Source organism: Mirounga angustirostris, unplaced genomic scaffold (genome assembly GCF_029215605.1).
Source record: "Mirounga angustirostris isolate CCGP_5_RB_7025 unplaced genomic scaffold, mMirAng1.0.hap1 SCAF_11, whole genome shotgun sequence".
NCBI classification, from domain to species: Eukaryota; Metazoa; Chordata; class Mammalia; order Carnivora; family Phocidae; genus Mirounga; species Mirounga angustirostris.
In genome coordinates, this window is record NW_026991719.1 from 15,673,324 (window position 1) to 15,692,277 (window position 18,954).

General features: G+C 48.1%; 1 protein-coding gene across 8 annotated transcripts in view; it reads right to left on the reverse strand.

Annotated features, from left to right (window-relative positions):
• SH3KBP1 (SH3 domain containing kinase binding protein 1) overlaps positions 1-18,954 on the reverse strand; it is a 332,304-nt gene that overhangs the window by 23,257 nt on the left and 290,093 nt on the right. For all 8 annotated transcript variants that reach the window (XM_064573856.1, XM_064573852.1, XM_064573854.1 and 5 more), the window contains one exon: positions 8,945-9,030. In XM_064573856.1, coding sequence (XP_064429926.1) covers positions 8,945-9,030 — 86 coding nt within the window. The remainder of the gene's footprint in view (positions 1-8,944; positions 9,031-18,954) is intronic.

Consider the following 18,954-nt stretch of genomic DNA (forward strand, 5'->3'; position numbering starts at 1 on the left):
ACGTTAAAAGTATAAGGTTGACCTATGTGACTTATGTGGAAAGATGTCAAACATACATTATTTACTTCAAAAAAACCACTGTGGACCCTAATGGTACATGCAACATGATCACATTTAAAAAAATTCATCCATCTACCCAATCATGGGAAGACTTCTAAAAGTGTGTACAACAAATTAACAATGATTATCTCAAAGAGAGGTTGAGACCCGAAAGTCCCCGAGGGGACTTTTACTTTCTACCTTTTTGCATTATTCCCTTTTTTTTTTTTTTTTTTTAAGTACCTATTCCCTTTGTAACTGGGCGGTGGGGAGAAGTTCTTTAAAATAAAAATACAACTGAGTAGATCATATATGAAATGATTTCAGATGCAGCTATGGAATTTCAGTCAGCTGATTTATGTTATGTGTTCAAGAACTTTCCTACTTTCCAATAACAGTAGTCATGGTAAGAACGTAGGTTGATACCTGGTTCTTCACCTCTGTCTGACTATAGCTACACGAACTACCACTGAGAAAGCCCCTGTTTTGTGTCTGCCACTTCAAATCATCAGGTCTACATTTTACAACAACCGTCTAAGGCAGGTGGGCATTACTAACCCTGTCATACGCCAGAGGAAAGTGGAGCTCAGGGTCACTCAACCTGGAACTTGCAGAGCTGTAATTCGAATCCAAGCATGCCTAACCTGAGAACCCATGGTTTCTCTAACACCCCACACTTTCCTCGCTGACTCTGTGGGATGATCTTGTCTCTGTATAAGGGTTTACTGTATGAGGTCAAATTTATTTAGGATGGCAAACAGCCTACCCATTTATATTTTTCAAAAATTGTGATACATTTTTTAAAAGGTGAATAATTTAAAAAACTTTATAAAAGGTGATGCCCTAACTGTTATGCCCATAATTGTTAATTACTTAAACTTCCATTTGGCCAGCAAATATTTTATTTATTATTTTTTAGAGATTTTATTTATTTGATAGAGAGAGAGAGAGAGCATGAATGGTGGGGAGCGGCAGAGGGAGAAGCAGACTCCTCGCTGAGCAGGGAGCCTGACATGGGGCTCGAAAAGAGGAATCAGAGGTTACAAAAACAAAAGCATTTTCTTAATGTCCAGAAAACTCAGCTAAAAGAAACAGAGCCAGACAGACAAGCCTGTGAGGTCGAACTGGGCCCCTTTGATCATTTCCTCCAAGCCCCTGGTTTAAAGATGAAAAACCAATATCCACACCTGAAACTAATGTAATACTGTGTGTCAACTCTACTCAAAACAAACAAACAAACAAACAAACCCAGGACCCAAAGAGGTGCATGCCATGCTGGACGGTCTGCTACAGTGGGGTGTGCGTCCGGAGGGCAAGTCTCCTTTCAGGGAGCAGAGGAACAGGGCATTTCATCTCATTCAACAGCACTTTACTGAGAGAAAAGAGGAGCAATCAGACACTCATAAAAGAAAATTTTTGTGTTTGAAACAACAACATACTAATGCCTAGAGTTACACAGAACCCAAAATTAAATGCCCAGTAAAAAAACTCAAGGAGGAAAGACCTTGTGTCTGAAGCCCAGTGCTCTTGTTAACACACTGGGAGGGACAGGTGCCTTTAGAACTGGAGGCCTCCATTCTCCAGCCTCGGGGAAGGAAGAGGACAGAGGTATGAAGCATTTAAAGTGCCTTTTAGGGGCACCTGCATGGCTCAGTTGGTTGAGTGGCCGACTCTGGGTATGGGCTCAGGTCATGATCTTGGGGTCCTGGGATCAAGCCCCGCATCGGGCTCCCCCATCAGTGGGGGAGTCTGCTTCTTTCCTTCTCCCTCCCTCTCTGCTCCTCCTGCTCATGCTCTCTCTCTCTCTTTCTCAAATAAATAAATAAATCTTTAAAAAAAATAAAGTGCCCTTTAAAATCTGACATTGTGTGAGTGATTTGAAAAAAAACACAAATAATTGTAACTCCATAAAAAATTAATCTGCTAATTGTACATTTCTGGGCAGTAGTGAGTTTTCACTCATGCTTGAACACCTGCCTTTCTCTGGGGCCTTTTGTTTGCCCCCGACATTTCTCTCCCCAGACCCTCATTTTTGCACATCTGTGCTGGACCTGTAATTTCCAGAAGCCTCCCCAAGAACTGGTGTGCATCCATGACAAAGCTACCACCTGTCTATAAAGTGCCAAGGAAAAGAAAGTCAACATTGTGAGGCTCCCAGTCAGCTAAAATTGTCTGATTTTTAAAACCGGAGATTATTCCTACCCGGTGATGGCATTTGGTTTTTAAAATGTCCTTAATTAGTAAAATGAAAGTCAGCAGTCCCTCACATTAAAAGCCTTTTTTGTGTGTGTGAGTCTTTGAATTCCAAAGAACACGAACAACCTCAGGGAGAGATGACTCAAGCGTGGGGAGGTGGGGTGCGCCACTGCAGGTCACCACGCAGCTAAATAAAGTGGCTTCTCCGGCTCTAAATCAGGGCTCCCTGTTCACTGACACCTCATCCTTAGCTTGTCACCACCAGATCCAATTACCCTCTAATGGGGCCCACCAGCCTCACTCCTAAGTGCTCATCACTTTTCTCATTTAATGAATCCGAGGTAGCGGGAGGTGGTCTGGGCCGAGGTGTCCACATCAGGCCTTAACAAGGGCCCATGGCTAGAGAAGGGAGTTTGATAACTCAAATTTGCTCCTTAATAAGGTGTAGTTTTGTCTATAATGCTTTCAGCGTGACAAAGGGGTACTTGAGCATGGTTTTCTGGCAGGTCATAGATCCCTCTGGATATTTACAAGTCAAACGGAAGACATAGCTGGGCTCTGCCAATCTGTGAGCCCACGGCCAGCAGGCAGAGGGCACTGCAGGCCAAATAAAGGCCATGTGCAAGCTGGGACTGCCCGTCACCTGTTCCCTTCTTGCTTCCACATTTATTCGCAGCCCTGAGGCCTCGGTTGAGCACAGTGCAGAAGTAACAAAGGTTACTGCGTAAGTCTCTGCTGAGTATATATAGACTACTTTGCCCCCACTGGGTGTCCCTCCGCATTTGCATTCTTCAAGCTGCCATTGGTCTCAGCATATAGCAAAAGCAGAGACACTCAAGCCACTGCGCTGAAGAAAGGCTGCAGGGGCCCTGAACATTGAGGCGGGCGACCAACAGGCTGCCGAAGTCCGGGACTGCCCTGGTGGCGGCTGAGCAGGCAGGGGTAAGTGCCTTGGTTTGGGTGTGGCCTGATGTTTCTAACTGCAAACGTCTGTCAGCGAACACCCACCGTATACATCTGGGACCGGACTCTTGGAAGTGCCGAGAAGGACAAGGACTTCCCATCAGCCCATCTCCTCTAGGACTGCGAGGTGATTTTGAAATCAGTGCTGGTTGCCAGCTTGACCTCACTTACTTAGTGCAAACCTAGACTGTGAGCCCTAATGATCTTAGGTGAGAGGTGGGGAGCCACACGGGGACACTGCAGGGAGAAGTCCAGCACAGACCCTCTTCTGAATGAACTGGAGCCAAGGCCGAGGGTCCGGAAGTGCAGGGAGGACACCAAAATGCTCAGAGGGCTAACTGGGTTCAAGATCCATCCACCCGAAGTTTAAGATATTTCACTTCCTTGGTATAAAGCACATGACCCTACAAAGCCTAATCTCTTTTGCTTTTCGTCATCACACTGGAGACACGCATATTGCTTCTCAAATAGTCCTGATATAAGTTGGTGTGTAATCGTGACCTGTGTTCCTGGATAGGGGCCAGAGCTGTGTTTAACAGCTTTATTGAGGTATAATTTGTATATCACAAAATTCACCCATGTTAAGCGTACAACCTAATAATTTTTAGTAAATTTACGGAGTTGTGTAACCATGACCACAATCCAGGTTCAGAATCTTTCCAGGATCCCAAATCAATGAGCTCTTACTAGCATTCCCAGTTTGTCAGTAGGGAAGTGCTTTTGCATTTCCTGGTCCAAATGAACCACAGGCCAGGAGGCACCCGTGAGAGATCTGAGGACAAGAAGAAGTTAGACTCATATCTCCCAAACCAGTTCCATGTCCTAAGTCCATCGACTTTAAAGCTAGCAACCCCTGGCCCCTGACATTGACTGCAATGTCAAGTGCGTATCTGGATCAGGTTGGGAAGATGGAGGAGAAATTCCCAGCTTCCCCACGTGAAGAGGGGGTGATGGCCACGTAAAGGGATGGAAGTGGGGCAAGTGGGATGAGATCTGAATAGAATGGGGAACGCCGATCGAAGGCAAGCAACAGAGGAGAAAGGAGAAGGGTTGTTTCTAAGTCAATCAGTTGCATCTAGATGGCTTAGTTCCCAGGCGGCTTCCTACCTGGGGGCCCGCTGCTATCTCTGTGCTTTAGTGGGAAAGAGTCGGAAAATCTCTGCAGTACCGAAATATAATAAATCCCCACATGCCATGGGAACTACAATATATGGCATAATAAAAGTAAATGTTATGGCACTTGACTCCTCGGCCTATAATCTCCCATTCAATCGAAGCGGAGATTCTTCTTCCATCAGCAAGAGAAAACTGGACAATTTAATTTTCATTTCTATTCATGCACAGGCCTGCTCTGGAGCTCATCCACATTTCCTATTATGTTACTTGAAATATGGCGGTGTAGTTTGATACACAGTATCTCAAACCGACATCAACAACTTCATTTTGGACCAACTGATTCCATTCTAAATTACTGTGGGCTGACAGATGCTGGTAGCTGCCCACACGAGATCTGAAAAAGCCATGTTCTCTAATTCAATATTATAATAATTTAAAATTATAGCTTTATTAAGAGGAAACAGATTTATTTATAGCTAACACTGATGATTTCTACTGGCTTTCAGGGCTGTGTTCGGCTATTCACTGCAGCCCACATTTGGACAGCTTCAATTGTCTGAATCACTAACAAAACATTCTGGTACAAATAATTTCCTTCTTAATTCAAAGCAATGAACAAATGCTCCAAAAGCAGAGACACAAAGCAGCTCTGTAGGGAGCCAGCCGCTCCACAGTAGTGTCCTATTTTCCTTGACCAACCCACCTGCAAGAGCATTTCCACCTTTGGGCCTAATGACATTCTGCTTAAAATCCTTTCCTCCCTTGGCCTCTGAACTAAGAAGTTGCCAGATTCCTCTTTTCCCTTAGACGGGGCCTTTGTGCATGGTCCGGTCTTCAAGCTGAGGGCCTTCTTTCTCTTTTCTCATGCTAAGGACTTTACTTATCTTCCTGACTTAACTATCCCTTCGAAGCAAACAACAGCATTGATAACAAACATTTCTATCATTGAGCAGCCCATCCAGCGATTTTGCCGAACTCTGGAAGACAAGGTGAGCAAGTTGGGAGAGATGCTAGTTTCCTTCCTCAGTAAAGAAGCTGCAGTGCGGAGAGCCGGTGTAAATTACTGAAGGTTTCCAGGCCTGGAGGCAGCTCCGCACTCACGCACGGGTCAGCAGGTGCCAGCCTTGCGTTGGGTTTCCTGGAAGGTCCTAATCTCTACCTGCAATCCCCGCTGGCCTCTACAACCCCGGCCCTTCCCAGCCTCAACCTTCTGGCTTCCACCTCATCCAGCACAGACACGGGGCCATCTGACCAGATCTCAGAGTCAACACGCTTAAATAAATCCACATTTCCCCCTAAACCAGTTCCTCCCCCAGACGTGCTTATTTCTACCCAAGTCATTTTTTCCCCTAACGCTAAAACCTCACAGCTGACAAAGCCCTGCTCCCAAATCCAGTCAGTGCCTGAGGCCTGGCAACACTTGGTTTGCTTTGCTGCTTCCACATCTAGTCCTTCTTTCACCATCCTGTGGTGCAGCTTAACGCGGGCTCTCTCTTAACCGCCTCTCACCCACACTATCAAATAACCTGACTACTCGATACCCGTCTTTCCTTCATCTGATTGGTCCCACAGAGCTCCATCAGTTATTATCTGAATGCTTAGACCTGATCCTGTCACTTCAGTGTCAACCCACTGCCTACCGAATAAATTACGGATGCATCCCTCTCCTACCGAATCCCGCCCAGGCCTTCATCTGCAGGGCAGCTCCCCTCCATGCCGGCAGGAAGCTCTCCTATGGCCAGGCTGATCTATGACCAGTTATCAGCACTCCCCACGGGATCTCCTTGCCTGCCTCTGCCTCAGTGAATCCAACTTCTAGATCCAGGTAAGTCTGCCCCCTCACCCCCCCACCTCACGGAGCCTGCCCTAGCACTCTGGGCACCAAGGAGCATTCCCAACTCTGACCTGCATTACTTTCTACCACTCAGTGGTCAGGAAGACAGTCCGTTGGTGTCACCTCACTTTCCATTTGCCGTCCAAGCGGCCCAAAGAGACATGAAGCTGCTGGAAGGCAGGGCCTATGGGTGAGGCCCTTGGTATCCATTCGGCCTCGCCCTTGAGTAGATACTCAAGTATTTAGCAGCTGATTACATGGCCCCCGATCATCATTTCTTGCAATGCAAATAATATGCATTACATAATTAGCTTGAGGAATTACAGCCTTCTGGGATTAACGTCTTCTTGGTAAAATGAGAGCAAACTAAGCCTCAGCAGCTCTTTCGGGGCTCCCAAATAGATACAACAGGTGCTCAGTTTCCATGTATGAAGAGCTTCCATAGATTAACCCACTTCGATCAACCCCAACATTTCCAAACTAGCTTGTCAGACTGAGAAATATGAAACTCATATTTCAGTGAGAGCCACCCGAGTCATCTCCAGACCCAAAGAAAACAAGGGCCAAAGGCCAATGCTCTTCCCAGGCAAGGCACAGCCCTGTGTATTCTGGAGAATATTCTGGAGAAGGAGAACACCTCCCTTCCTGTGAGGGGTCCCACATTACCTTCTCTGCCACTTCACCAACTGGCCATCCTGCCTTAAAATGTGGGCCCGAATGCTAAACCACAGTGGCAAAACCAGAACTTCATCAGGCTCATTCTGATGACTCCTTCTCATTCATAGCCAATCACTGCCCTGCTCTGCTCTGCCCTTTAACCAGGTCAAAAGCTCTAGCAGGCCAGCATTTCTATTATTATTCCATCAGCCCAAGCTGTCAGAAGCCCTTGGTCCTGCTTTCTGACTGGGCTTCTCAAAGGTTAGGGATGTAAAACAGTCTCTGGAGACAGAGCAAATATTTTTGGTGTTTACGGTCACAAGGACACATCCTGCCACCAAGTCTTCACAAGATCAGACCAGAGACTGCAAGTCAGCAGTTGTAAAGATGCAACTCTATTAGCAGGTTTGGAAAAAAACACAGCACCCCAAAGAGGAGTAACCCCAGGTGACAAGAATGCTCACGTTAGGCACTCAGTGCCTCTTCTGGGCCTGCCAATGGTCAGACGTTTGTTTCTAAATGGAGCAGCCAATGCAGAAGATGCTAGAAATCTTCCATGTCAAGTCAGTCTCTGAGAGTGGCTGCCAGGGGTCCGGGAAGGGGTGGGGGGCAGGGGGGACATGGGTATGGTTATAAAAGTGCAACCCGGTTGGGGGGGGGGGAATCCTGGTAGTGATGGAATGTTCTGCATCTTGACCGAGGTGGTAGATACACAGATCTACCCAGGTGACAAAACTGCAAAGAACTAAAGACACACAAGTCCTAGTAAAACTAGGGAACTCAGTGGACGTGTCCATGTCAACATCCTGGTTATGATCTCACACTGTAGTTTCATTATGACACTACCACTGAGAGAAAAGGGGTCAAGGGTATGTAGTTCTCTCTGTATTACTTCTTACAACTGCATGTAAATCTCTAATTATTTCAAAGTGAAAAAATTTAATTAAAAAAGGCAAATTCCAAAATGTAGCCCTATTATGTAGAATATTATAACCAAGATAGGTACAAATAAAAGATGTAAAGCTAAAAAAAAATTTAGTCCCCGAATCTAGACTTCTTTTTTCATTATTATGTTATGTTAATCACCATACATTACATCATTAGTTTTTGATGTAGTGTTCCATGATTCATTGTTTGCGTATAACACCCAGTGCTCCATGCAGCACGTGCCCTCTTTAATACCCATCACCAGGCTAACACATCCCCCCACCCGCCTCCCCTCTAGAACCCTCAGTTTGTTTTTCAGAGTCCATCGTCTCTCATGGTTCGTCTCCCCCTCCAATTCCCCCCCTTCATTCTTCCCCTCCTGCTTTTTTTTTTTTTTTAAACATATAATGTATTATTTGTTTCAGGGGTACAGGTCTGCAATTCATCAATCTTACACAATTCACAGCGCTCACCATAGCACATACCCTCCCCATTGTCTATCACCCAGCCACCCCATCCCTCCCACCCCCCCACCACTCCAGCAACCCTCGGTTTGTTTCCTGACCAAATCTAGACTTCTTAAAAGGGCTGTCACCTGAGTCAGACCAACAGTGGCCTCAACCAGCACACAGGCGACCTCGTGCCACCCAAGCACACCCAAAAGACCCTCCCACTTGTTTCCCCACAGAGACTTTAGCTACCTTCCCCTTTATCACAGTGCTATCTTGACCTTTGAAAAACTCACCCATGTTCTTAACTAAGTGGCAATTATCACGCCAGAGCTCATTTTAAATTCAAACTCAAAACACTGAGTGCTGTGACTACAATGAACTCGGCCATTCTGCATTTTCATCCGTTCACCTTTTTAAATTCACTAAATACATAAGTTCACTAACTACATAAGTCACTGGAAAATATGAATGAGTGCTAATGCGCACTTTTACAAAAGGCTTATTCATCACTTCTTTTCATTAGACTGCTCTCCTCCTAAGGTCAGGGAAAGTAACAATTCCAGGCATTCTGTTTTACTGTGGAAACCACCATCACTTCCCCTTCTTTACAAAACTGCGACATCTGAAACCGACTTTGGGCTATTAGCCTTCCATTTACATGGCTGTGTTAGTTCTCATCAGGCTGCTCAAAGGAGCAAGCCAAACTCTGCAGTTCTTTTAAAATTTTGCAAAGAGAAGCCAGAACGCTCTCCTTACTCACCAATGTCATTACTGCGATCCGAGAGGTCCTTGTCCAGGATGCCAGAAATCGAACTGCCCACCAAGTCAATCTTGGGACCGTCACCCCTACATTAAAAACACAAGTCCAGTCATTTCATAATTGGTGTGTGTCCTTGTCATTGTGTCAGCTTTCTTGCTGCACACGCATTAAGGAGCAGGCTGTGCGTGGGGTGGGCGGCACCGTCGCCTGTGAGGGCCAGTGGGAGCCAACGACCTATCCAACCACACGGGCCTCGGTGAGACCGGCCGACAGACTGGATGCCCACCTCTCCAGCACACATTTTCAGAGAGGGCTCTTTTAATGATGCCCCTTCAGCAATACACCTTCAGCCGCTGACCCTCCCGCTGGTACACAGGGTACAACGCGGGGCCTGCTCCCGCCCCATGGCCAAATAAGCACCAGCAAATGATGACCGGCAGCTTCCCTTTTAAGGAGCAAGGAATTTGGCCAATGCTGCTTGTCAAAGGTCGGCTACTTTTAACCTTGAGAAAGAGGTTTTCTGGCCTGAGGCGGAGGCATCGGCCAGGCTGTTGACAGGCACAAGGGGTTGAGTTTAAGATCTGGCAGCCTGAAAGCTGGCACTGGGGCACGGGCCTGTAAAATTAGACAGCTCTTGGGTGGGTGCCCCCATGCCCATCAGGACATGAGTGACTTCTCTCGGCATCTGGGCTAGGAACAGCCCTGAGGGGTGGGAACAGGCCTCTGAGATGAGAGAAACAGCCCACTCGTGCATGAACAGAAGGTTCCTCCAAATTCCTCCAAAAGGGCAGTTCTCTAGACCCTTTCAGGGGGGTAAGCCCCGAACGAGACTGTCTGCGGTCTGTGATGGTAGTGAAAGAGGAAAAGATCCTCACCCATAAAATGAGAGGGAGAAGCCAAGCAGTTGTTCTGGGAAAGCAACAGAAATAGTCCATCTCATGGCTCTTGGCAGTCATCGTGGCCTGAAGCCAAACGACACAATGAGCAGCAGAGTTACTCAAGGAGTGCCTGTCAAATACCTGTCATGCAGGGGGTATTGAGAGGGCCAAGCCAGGGAGTTCCTACTCTGGAGGGGCTCACAGTCTAACTGCGGGAAAGAGACAGACAGACACACAGGTCCACACAGCACAGGCTGTGTAAGGGAAGGGCACATCAGAGTCCTATGGGAAGAAAGGACTGGGTCAGTGCAGGGGATCTGCGTAGTGTGGCCAGGGGCACACGGAGGAGGTGGCATTCCAGCTGGGCCTTGGAGGAAAAGGGAGAGAGGACATATCAGTAAGAGGCATGATTAAGCAAGGACCCCACAGGAGGTGGGAGTGCCCAGTGTGGCCAGGGTTCCCTGGGCTGAAGCCTGAGGTCCCCAGAGAGTAGTGAGAGCAGAAAGGTAGGCAAAGGTCAGACTGCTGGACTGAGTACTAGAGGGTTCTGTTTCTTGGAGGTAACGCAGGATGGAAGGACAGCTGCGGCAGGAGACCCATAAACCCGGCGACAAGGGAGGGATTTGATAGGGCCGACCCCTGGGTTTCTTCACTCCAGAAGGGGCGGGGGTAGTAGCATTCAGCGTGACTCGCATATCCTTGTGACGGTGGAGAAGGCCCAGTGGAAGGAGGTAAGGCCCCGTCAGTTCCCGAACAAACAAGACTGACCTGTAACCTCAAGCATAACCTCAAGCACCCTCAACCAAAGACCGGCAGAGGTAAGAACTCCAGGGCATAGGGGCTGGGCCAAATGGCTTGACCTCCACCAAGAGAAAACACAGCTCTAAAACTGTGGGTGGGTATTATGAGACTTTCCGGGCTTTTCAGAGCTTGGCTGAAGTAAAAGTTCAAGGAGAGCATGGACTACCGTGCTTGGAAGGGGGAAGCAGCTTGAGCTTCAGAGCAGAGCCTTTATTTCCCACCTCAGCCCCACCTCCAAGGGCTGTGGGGGCCCCTCAGGCCAGGTTGCTGTAGCAGACCCCCTCTCCATCCCCCCGCCCCCAAAGGTCAGGTCCCACAGGGCACACTCCCTCGGACAGACCCCAAGCCAACAGGAGCAGCGAGACTGAGAAAATTTGTTTCAAAACATTTTATTGTTAGGATCCCAGTGGCTACTAATTTGAATGTAACCTTCTGAATGAAATGTTTTGGAAATGCACCATTATTAGTAGGAAAGCATTTTCATTTTGAAAAGTTCTTGAGGGCTCCTGATCTTATTATTTTCTAACTATGGAGCCAGAATGATTTGGTGCTGTCATTCTCCAAAGTGACACAACTCAAATGATACCTAGAGCCAGACAGTCCTGTCCTTTTGGGAACACACCAAGGACCAAAACCTATGAGAACATGTGTTCTGTCCAGGGAGAAAGGTCACTCAGGCAACAAAAGTCCAGTTAATTCCACTGGGCTTTTTTTTTTTTGCCAAGGGTAAAGTTGGTTTGAGGTGACACTCTGGCAGGGTGGCTGGGGACGGAATCCGAGGGGGTGTTGGTGGGAGAAGGAGCTTTATGTAGCCGTTAATGATCTGTATCTCAGAAGAGCTCAGCTCGGCTGCTTCTGAACATGTGGTTTATTCATGCATTTCGGTAACTGTGCATCTTGCAGCTGCCACGTCCCTCTTTGATTTGACAGCCAGAAGCTTCCAGTCAACTGGGAGCCTATCTTGAATGGACTGTAGAGAACCCTACTGCTCATTATTATGCTTGTCTTATCCTGGGCCGTATTACTTTTCTACCTTTATTTGCTCCCTTACTGTCACTCTCAACTATTTTATTCTTGTAGATGCATTTTGCAAAGTTACCACAAAGCCTTTGGGGAATGGTTCAGGGTAAAAAGAAGTAATTTCTAAGAATAGGGTGTATATCAATAGCATTTAAAATGGGCATCTGCTTTGGCCCAGTTCTGGGAGGCTATGCTAAAGAAATTGCCTGAAATGCCCAAGGGGGTTTTGCAAGATCAATATGTTTACCACAGTGTTATTTGTAATAAAGAAAAACTGAAACTAGACTCTTTCATAAAGAGGGGAACAGGTTATTAACCTATATTTGATGGACTTTTATACAGCCATGAAAATGATACTTAGAAACACATGATGACAGGAAGGACAAAGGCTGATGTTACAGTGGCAAAGGACAGAGACAAGTTAAAAGTGCCCTACTCTCTGTGTACATACACCCACATGCCCTGCTTAGGTATTAGGAAGAGAGATTATTATTTCTTTCAAGACTGGAAGAATATTTACAGTGACTATTCCTGGGCAGTGTGATGGGTTATTTCTAGCACCCAGCTCAGCCCCTGGTACCAGGCAGGGGCTCAAAAACACTTGTGGAATTCATGAACATTTGCCTTTGTCCTTAAAGGGGAATGCATTATGTATTTGTATAATAGACACAATTTTTCCCCCCAAAGCTGGAGGACATTCAGTATAATCCTAACTATGTAAAACCAGTGAAAAACAAACCAAATCATATGTAGGAAAAAAGATGGGAAAGAAACAGTCCAAAATGTTAACAGTAGTTGTTTCTGGGATAAGACTAGAGGTAAAAATTTTTCCTTCATTAAAGTTCACGTTCAACAACAGAGACTCATACAATTCAGGCAGCTTATGTTCCCTCTCCTTTCTCCCCAACAATATTGCCAAGGTCAAAGGTGAGATTGTCTGGCCCTTGCCTACAGACTCTCCTGGAAGAACCTCCCCGACCACAGGTGCCCCAGTGATCACCTGGGACCACACCTGGAGCTCACCCGGGAACCAGGTGGGGGTGTGTGGAGTTACAAATCCTAGACCGAGAGGCCCAAGCCGTGAGGGGCCACCTGAGGAAAGAAGAAGTCCCATCCCCGAGCGACCTGTCCCCAGATGCTAAAGCGCCAGGTGCATTCTGATAGGAAGGAGCTTAGGATCCCCCCATCTCTCTGAGCCCTGATCCCGCATGCCAAGAGCCAGACACAGGTTTTCGGCTGAAATTATCTTCTATACAGGGCCAGAAGCAAGCCTATTTTGAAAACACAGTAGGTGTCGTTTAAAAAAGGTTCTGATCCTTCCAAGTAAGGAAGCTGCAGCTGGTGTTTTGACAGTGTTCAGACTGTGGGTGTGGAAGCATTTTACAATGTCTATTTGTAAATGCTTTTCACTGTATTTATAGACTCTTACAACAATGCTAATGAATTTCAGTTCTGAAAAATACCAGAATTTCTGAAATTCTCCAAAGCACATGCTTGGAGTAGCTGACACCCAATGAGGCTGCAGCCCTGGATGGTCTCTGCTCTCCTCCAGTCGGCCCACCACATGGGTTCCATTTTGGCAAAAAGGATGTTACTAAATTCAATGAGAAAAGAAAAATCCAGTCCTTTTGGAATTTACTAGCTCCCGAGAAGGTTTATGTCTGGTGAGTTTCTATGCCCACAGCTGCTGAATAAAAGGAGAAAATAAAAGAAAGCAGGCATATCACCATATATCCGAAGATACCAGAACAAGGTTGCCCTTACTTCTTTCTGATTTTTCAATCAAAACAATGCTCTTGTCTTGTATTTTTCTCAGCAGTTTTGGTTACGGACCCTTGAAACGCATGACTTGAACAGGGAACTGGCAGCGAAGTCTCCTTGCTCTACTGGACAGGGAGCCTAAATTGCAGACAATGGGCGGACTAGCTCAAGGACACCAGCAGGAATAGTTGGAACCTACAATTGCATGGGAAGAAGAGCAACAGCTACTGCCTACTGACTGCCTATCAGGGGCCAGGCACCAGGATAAGCGCCTTTTGTCCGTTATTCAATTGTCACATCCACCCCTTCGAGTATCTGCTCTGCATGGTGGACACGGAACCACGCTGCCCAGAGCCCCCTTTGGTGAAGGGCTGGTTGCCCCTGCTGCTGGGAGCACCGGTGGCCTCTCCAGGGACCACCTCAGTTACAGAGAGCCTCCTCGGCCAAGGCAAATCCTTTCTAGGGCAGCCCACTCTCGACACTATAAAAATCGTGGCCAGTTCAGCCCAACGCAGGATAACTCAGACGGGCCATTTCAGCCGCTCCCTGTGGAGTCGGCCAAGGCTTTGGTGAGCCAGTATCACACCCTGACTTCTCCCTCAGCCCAGTGCTGCTCCGTTCTCCCTTCCACGGGCACTAAACCCTGAAGCAGAGCTTGCATACGAAATGCTGCCTCGGGGCCTGCTTCCTGGAGAACCCCACCTGTGATGCCCTTTATTTTCATTATATAGGTCCGGAAACGGAGGCTCAGTGACATTAAGTCACTAGCTAACAAAAGGTCATTAAAGTAGTAGGACAGCAGGGTCTGGATTTGAACCTATTAACTTTGACTCCAGAGCCCACACTCTTGACCGCTTCTCAAAGCCGCTTCACTCAGTCTCCTGGTCATGGGGATGGTGAGTCACCGAGAATGCCGGGCAGCCTGTGTCGTTGCAGCTCGCTGCCGGTTGGGTAAACTGCCTTTGCTCCCCAACTTAAAAAGTGCTCCTAATAAACAAAGATCACACACTCAGCGGGCCCAGAGGTGCCCGCTCTGGCTGCTCAGACCCAAGACATGAGACGGGGCATGTCCAGTCGGAACTGTGGAAGATGCGCCATGTGCATCCCTGGAGAACACGAGCTCAGCCAGTGGCATGGCCCAATTTAGCCCAAGTTGGGACAGTTAAGCCAAGACATGTGGCCCGGAAAATGTGTCGAAGTGCGTAGGAGGCCGAGGCAAGCAAATCAGCAAATAAACAAACGAACGGCAGCACTGATAGCAGTAACCGAATGCCACACCCAGGAGACCCAGGACCCTTTGGGAGGTGAGTGGGGCTGAAGGGGAAAAGAGGGAATCCATAGATCCCTACGGAACAAAAGATCCCGAGTCCAGGTGAGGACTCTTTCTAGCAGACCTCCTGCCCACTCTCGCAAGGATCTATTACCTTGATGTAAATGTTTGGGTTCTAACTGCCTAAAAATTGTTGTAGGGCGAAGAAAAAAAGCTGAGAAGGAAAGGAAAGGAGAGGAAACAGAAGTGGCCTGTCCTCATGCTCAGGAAACTGAGGAGCACCCTGCAAATCCTCTGTTTGGTTTCCAGCTTTCATCCCACTCGGGAGGTGTCAACACATTTGGACGATGGCAGATGTCTACGTGAAGATCCTAGGGAAATGATGCGAGTTACCCTGTCTTCTTTCTTGTTCCAATTCCACAGCCTTGTTATCTTGCCCCTTCTAATGTGAAACTACCCCATCTGATTGTGTACCCCCCTTGTCCTGGTCCAACTGTGCATCAGGGAAGCAAGGCCAAAGGAAGTGACCGCTCCCTGCCTGCCTGCTTGTGACATCACACTTAGGTTCTGACTGCTAAAACTGGGTACGTGTTACCCAGCTCAAGCCCCTACTTTACTACAGACAAGGGTCTTCGTTCCAAGGACGGGAGTTATGTGCCCAGGGCCACGCAGCTAGTTAGTGGCAGAGCTGAAACCAGATGGAAGCTTCCTGACGTCCAGTCCGATCTTTGCCCACCACACTTGGGATGGCAATAATCAAAATTCGTATCCCCATGCACATGCTTTAGGCTTCCAGAGATTTTCTCCTCTCTCCAATAAGCAACTGTAAGAGGACTCCACCCATCTGTAAAGGTAGCAGATGTGAAGCTAGTCCTTCAGGGAGAGTTCTGCCCTGGGATGTCATTGCCCGGGGAGATAGAATCCTTCCATCTGGAGAGGACAAAACTGTAACAGCGGTAAGCCCAGTTTCCTTCGATCATTGGCGGGAGGGCAGGAGGAGGCTCCTTCCCCTTTCTGAGAAATAAGGATCCAAAGGCGCTGCTGATATCTGCCAAGTCCGTACATATCCACCTGGTGGCCAAAGATGTCCCAGGAATCACAGGCACTTTTGACTGAGAACTTCCTATTTAAATAAGTGGGACAGCCCAGGCAAGGCCAGGGGAGCAAGAAGCTGGCACTAGAGTGGTTTTCCTGGCAGCTATCCCCTTGCACCGCGTCCCTGTTTGGATGAGCACAAACAAGGCTGGCTATTTATAGGTGGTGAAGACACAGTGGAAGGTAATGGGACATCGCCCACTCAATTCCCCTCCAAATTTCTGTTCTCTGTGCAGACTCTGCAAGTGTGTGTGGGAACGGGCCTCCCTCCAGAGCCCATCCAGAGCACAAACCCACAACCCCCAAAAGGCAAAAGGAGGATGACCTTGCAGCCCTCATCTGCAAATCCACAGTTGGGCATCTCAGAGGGGCAAGGGGCTTTAAAGATGCCAAGAAGAGGGGGAACTCATCATCATGCAACTCAGAAGAGTTTGTGAGGTGCCACTTGAGGGAAGAGTGTTCAAAGAAATAGCCCAGGGAAAAAGCATTGTATGACCCAACCTACTGGGCCTGTGTGAGGTGTTCGGTCCCCCACTGGTCCCTTGCCTGATTTGGACCATCACTGGCAGGACAGTCAGTGTGCCTCAGTGCCCAGGGTGTCTGGGCTGGGGCTAAACCCTGTCACCACTGTTGGTTCTCATGGCAGGAAAACATTTTCATTTTAGGAGTGGGTGGAAGGAAGAGAGAAGGGTATACATACAAATGAAATGAGGTCAGCAAAGAATGCGGACAGCCCTACAGTGTGAAAGGTATTTTCCCCTGTGCCGTATGGGATTCCCCTGCTCCATAAATTAACTTTCCTCCCTCAGGCACGGCCTTCCCTGAGTCCTGACTTCTTCTGAATCTCTAGCTGCTTCTGGGGGAGGTTGCTCATGCTTCTACCCCCTAGAGACCTCCTGATGTGCTGTCTGAGAGTGTCCATGTTTCCTCCCTCCCTCAGGGCTCCAGCACATGACCTGCTTGTCACCATGTGGAAAGCCCTCTCCCACCAAGGTCACCCAGTGAGCATCTCAAGGGAGGAAAAGAAGCATGCATGGATTTGGTGAGGGCCTCTCAACGCCAGGCAGAGTCAGGGGCCTGAAGTGCAGCAGCTTGTTTAAATTTGCACACCTGGGCAAGGCAGGCCTCGCTCTACCATTGTGCAGAGGCAGAAACTGAGACTCAGGGAGGCGCACACCTTGCCCAAAGTCAGCAGGTAAGGAAGTAGAGGTGTGGGGTATCGGCCCTAGTCTGCCTGGCTCCAGAGCAATGGATGGGCAGGAGCCAAGTCTAGCCTGGTTACCACAGTTAACCACTACCTAGAAGAAGGCCTGGCCAGAAATATAGGTACTTGATGAATATCTGTAATGAATGGATGATAACCCCCCCACACACACACTCTCTCTCTCTTCTCTCATCACTGAACCCCTCTATAAGCCCCCATTTTTCATCTTTTTTCCATAGCCAAGTTTCTCACAAGCCAAGTCTACATAAGCTTGGCCACCTGCCCATTCTCTCTTCAATTCACGCCAACTCTGTCTCTTGCTACCAACCACTGTATAGAAACTCCTGGACTGGGAGCACTAGGACCAACACTAGTGACCAAAGCCCGTGGGTGCCCTTCAGTCTCCGGGGTGCACACTATGGTGGCGTCCTCACAGCAGGGTCAGCTAACCGGCGGCAGCAGCAGCAGCGGGAGCAAGCTCCCGCTGTGCTAGAAATGCAGATTCTCAGGCCTTAACCCAGAGCTAGTGAATTAGACATTTTGGGGAATAGCGATCTATGTAGCTTCCAGGTGATTCCAGCACACGCTGAGGTGTGAGACCCACCCATTCTATAGTTGCTCCATATCCCTTTCATCTGGCTTCCATGACATCCTACACCATCTACCCTTTCTGAAGGCTCCTCATTCTTCCTCCGCCCTATAAATAACGATTTTCCCCACTGTTGGCTCCACTCTCCTCTTCTTTCTCTATAGTCTCCCGGAGGGACCATTCCCCGCTTGGAATTACCATCCATGAGCCAGTGACACCCACCTCTGTAACTACCAGCCAAGATCTCTCTCCTAAATTCTCCAAAGACACGGCTGGGTCCTGATTTATGGAAAAGAAGGGAAACACTCCAACACCACGTGATGACCCACTAGGACTCTTTGAAAAGGCATTTCGAATACTTGATTAATCCACACTCAAAATGATGGCCTAAGCGCCCAAGTGCACATTTTACCTCCCTGCTTAGGGAGAATTTGGATGTGCCAGCTACCTTTCTCTGCCTCCTTTTTGATTAATTGATTGATTGGTTTATACCTAGTAAGAGCAAAGAGGTCTTTGTAAATGCCTTCTTGTGGTAGGCATGGGGGCCACACCCCTTACAGAGCCATCGGGACTGGAAGCTTATTTCCTGTTCAGTTGTAATCCCAGGGGCTGGAGCAGCCGGGCTGCCTGTGTAAATCTAAAGAAAAATGAACTTCCGTGTGGGTAAATTGGTCTCAAGAGAGACATCTGCCCTTCCCTAAGCACCGAGTTGATGTTTGGCATATAAATGTTTACTTAATCTTTGCCTCAAGCTCAAATGTCTCAGAGCTCAGCTGCCTCTTACCTCCCCGTGTGTCTCTGAAATCCAGCCTCCATCTTCATTACAAGTAAAAACCTTGCAATTCCACTGTCCTCTCCCACTGGACCTGGCGTTTCAGTTTCTGTGGTGCAGCCTCCAGCTCTTCCCAGGAAAAGTACCTTGTGGGTTGACATTTAAAGCGAGAGCCATCTCTGGGTGGCTCAGGTCTGGGAAGTCACCAAGTCTCCTGCCCACAGCCTGGTGTCCAAGACCCAAATGCCCGCCTTCTCACTGAAATCCCTCCTCCAACACATGCCTCCACATCTGAAGTCAATGCACGGTGCCCTCCGGGATGCTTGAGTCACAATACCAACCCCCCCCCCCCGCTGCCAAATCCAGGACCTCCTCTCCGAATGGCCCACTACCACCCTGACTGTGGAATCCTTCTAATCACTTACTGCCTGTCTTCAACTCCCAGAATACACTGACATTCATCTGGGAGGGCACCGGCTTCTAGAACATCAGCCTCGCCTCACTCTGGCTCTTGCCATCTTCCTGAGCCTATGACAGCCACGTGGGCAATCCATCCCCAAAGCCAGCGCCTCCTTCCCCTGGTCCCTTCAGTTCTTATGACCTTCGTTCATCCTCAGTCA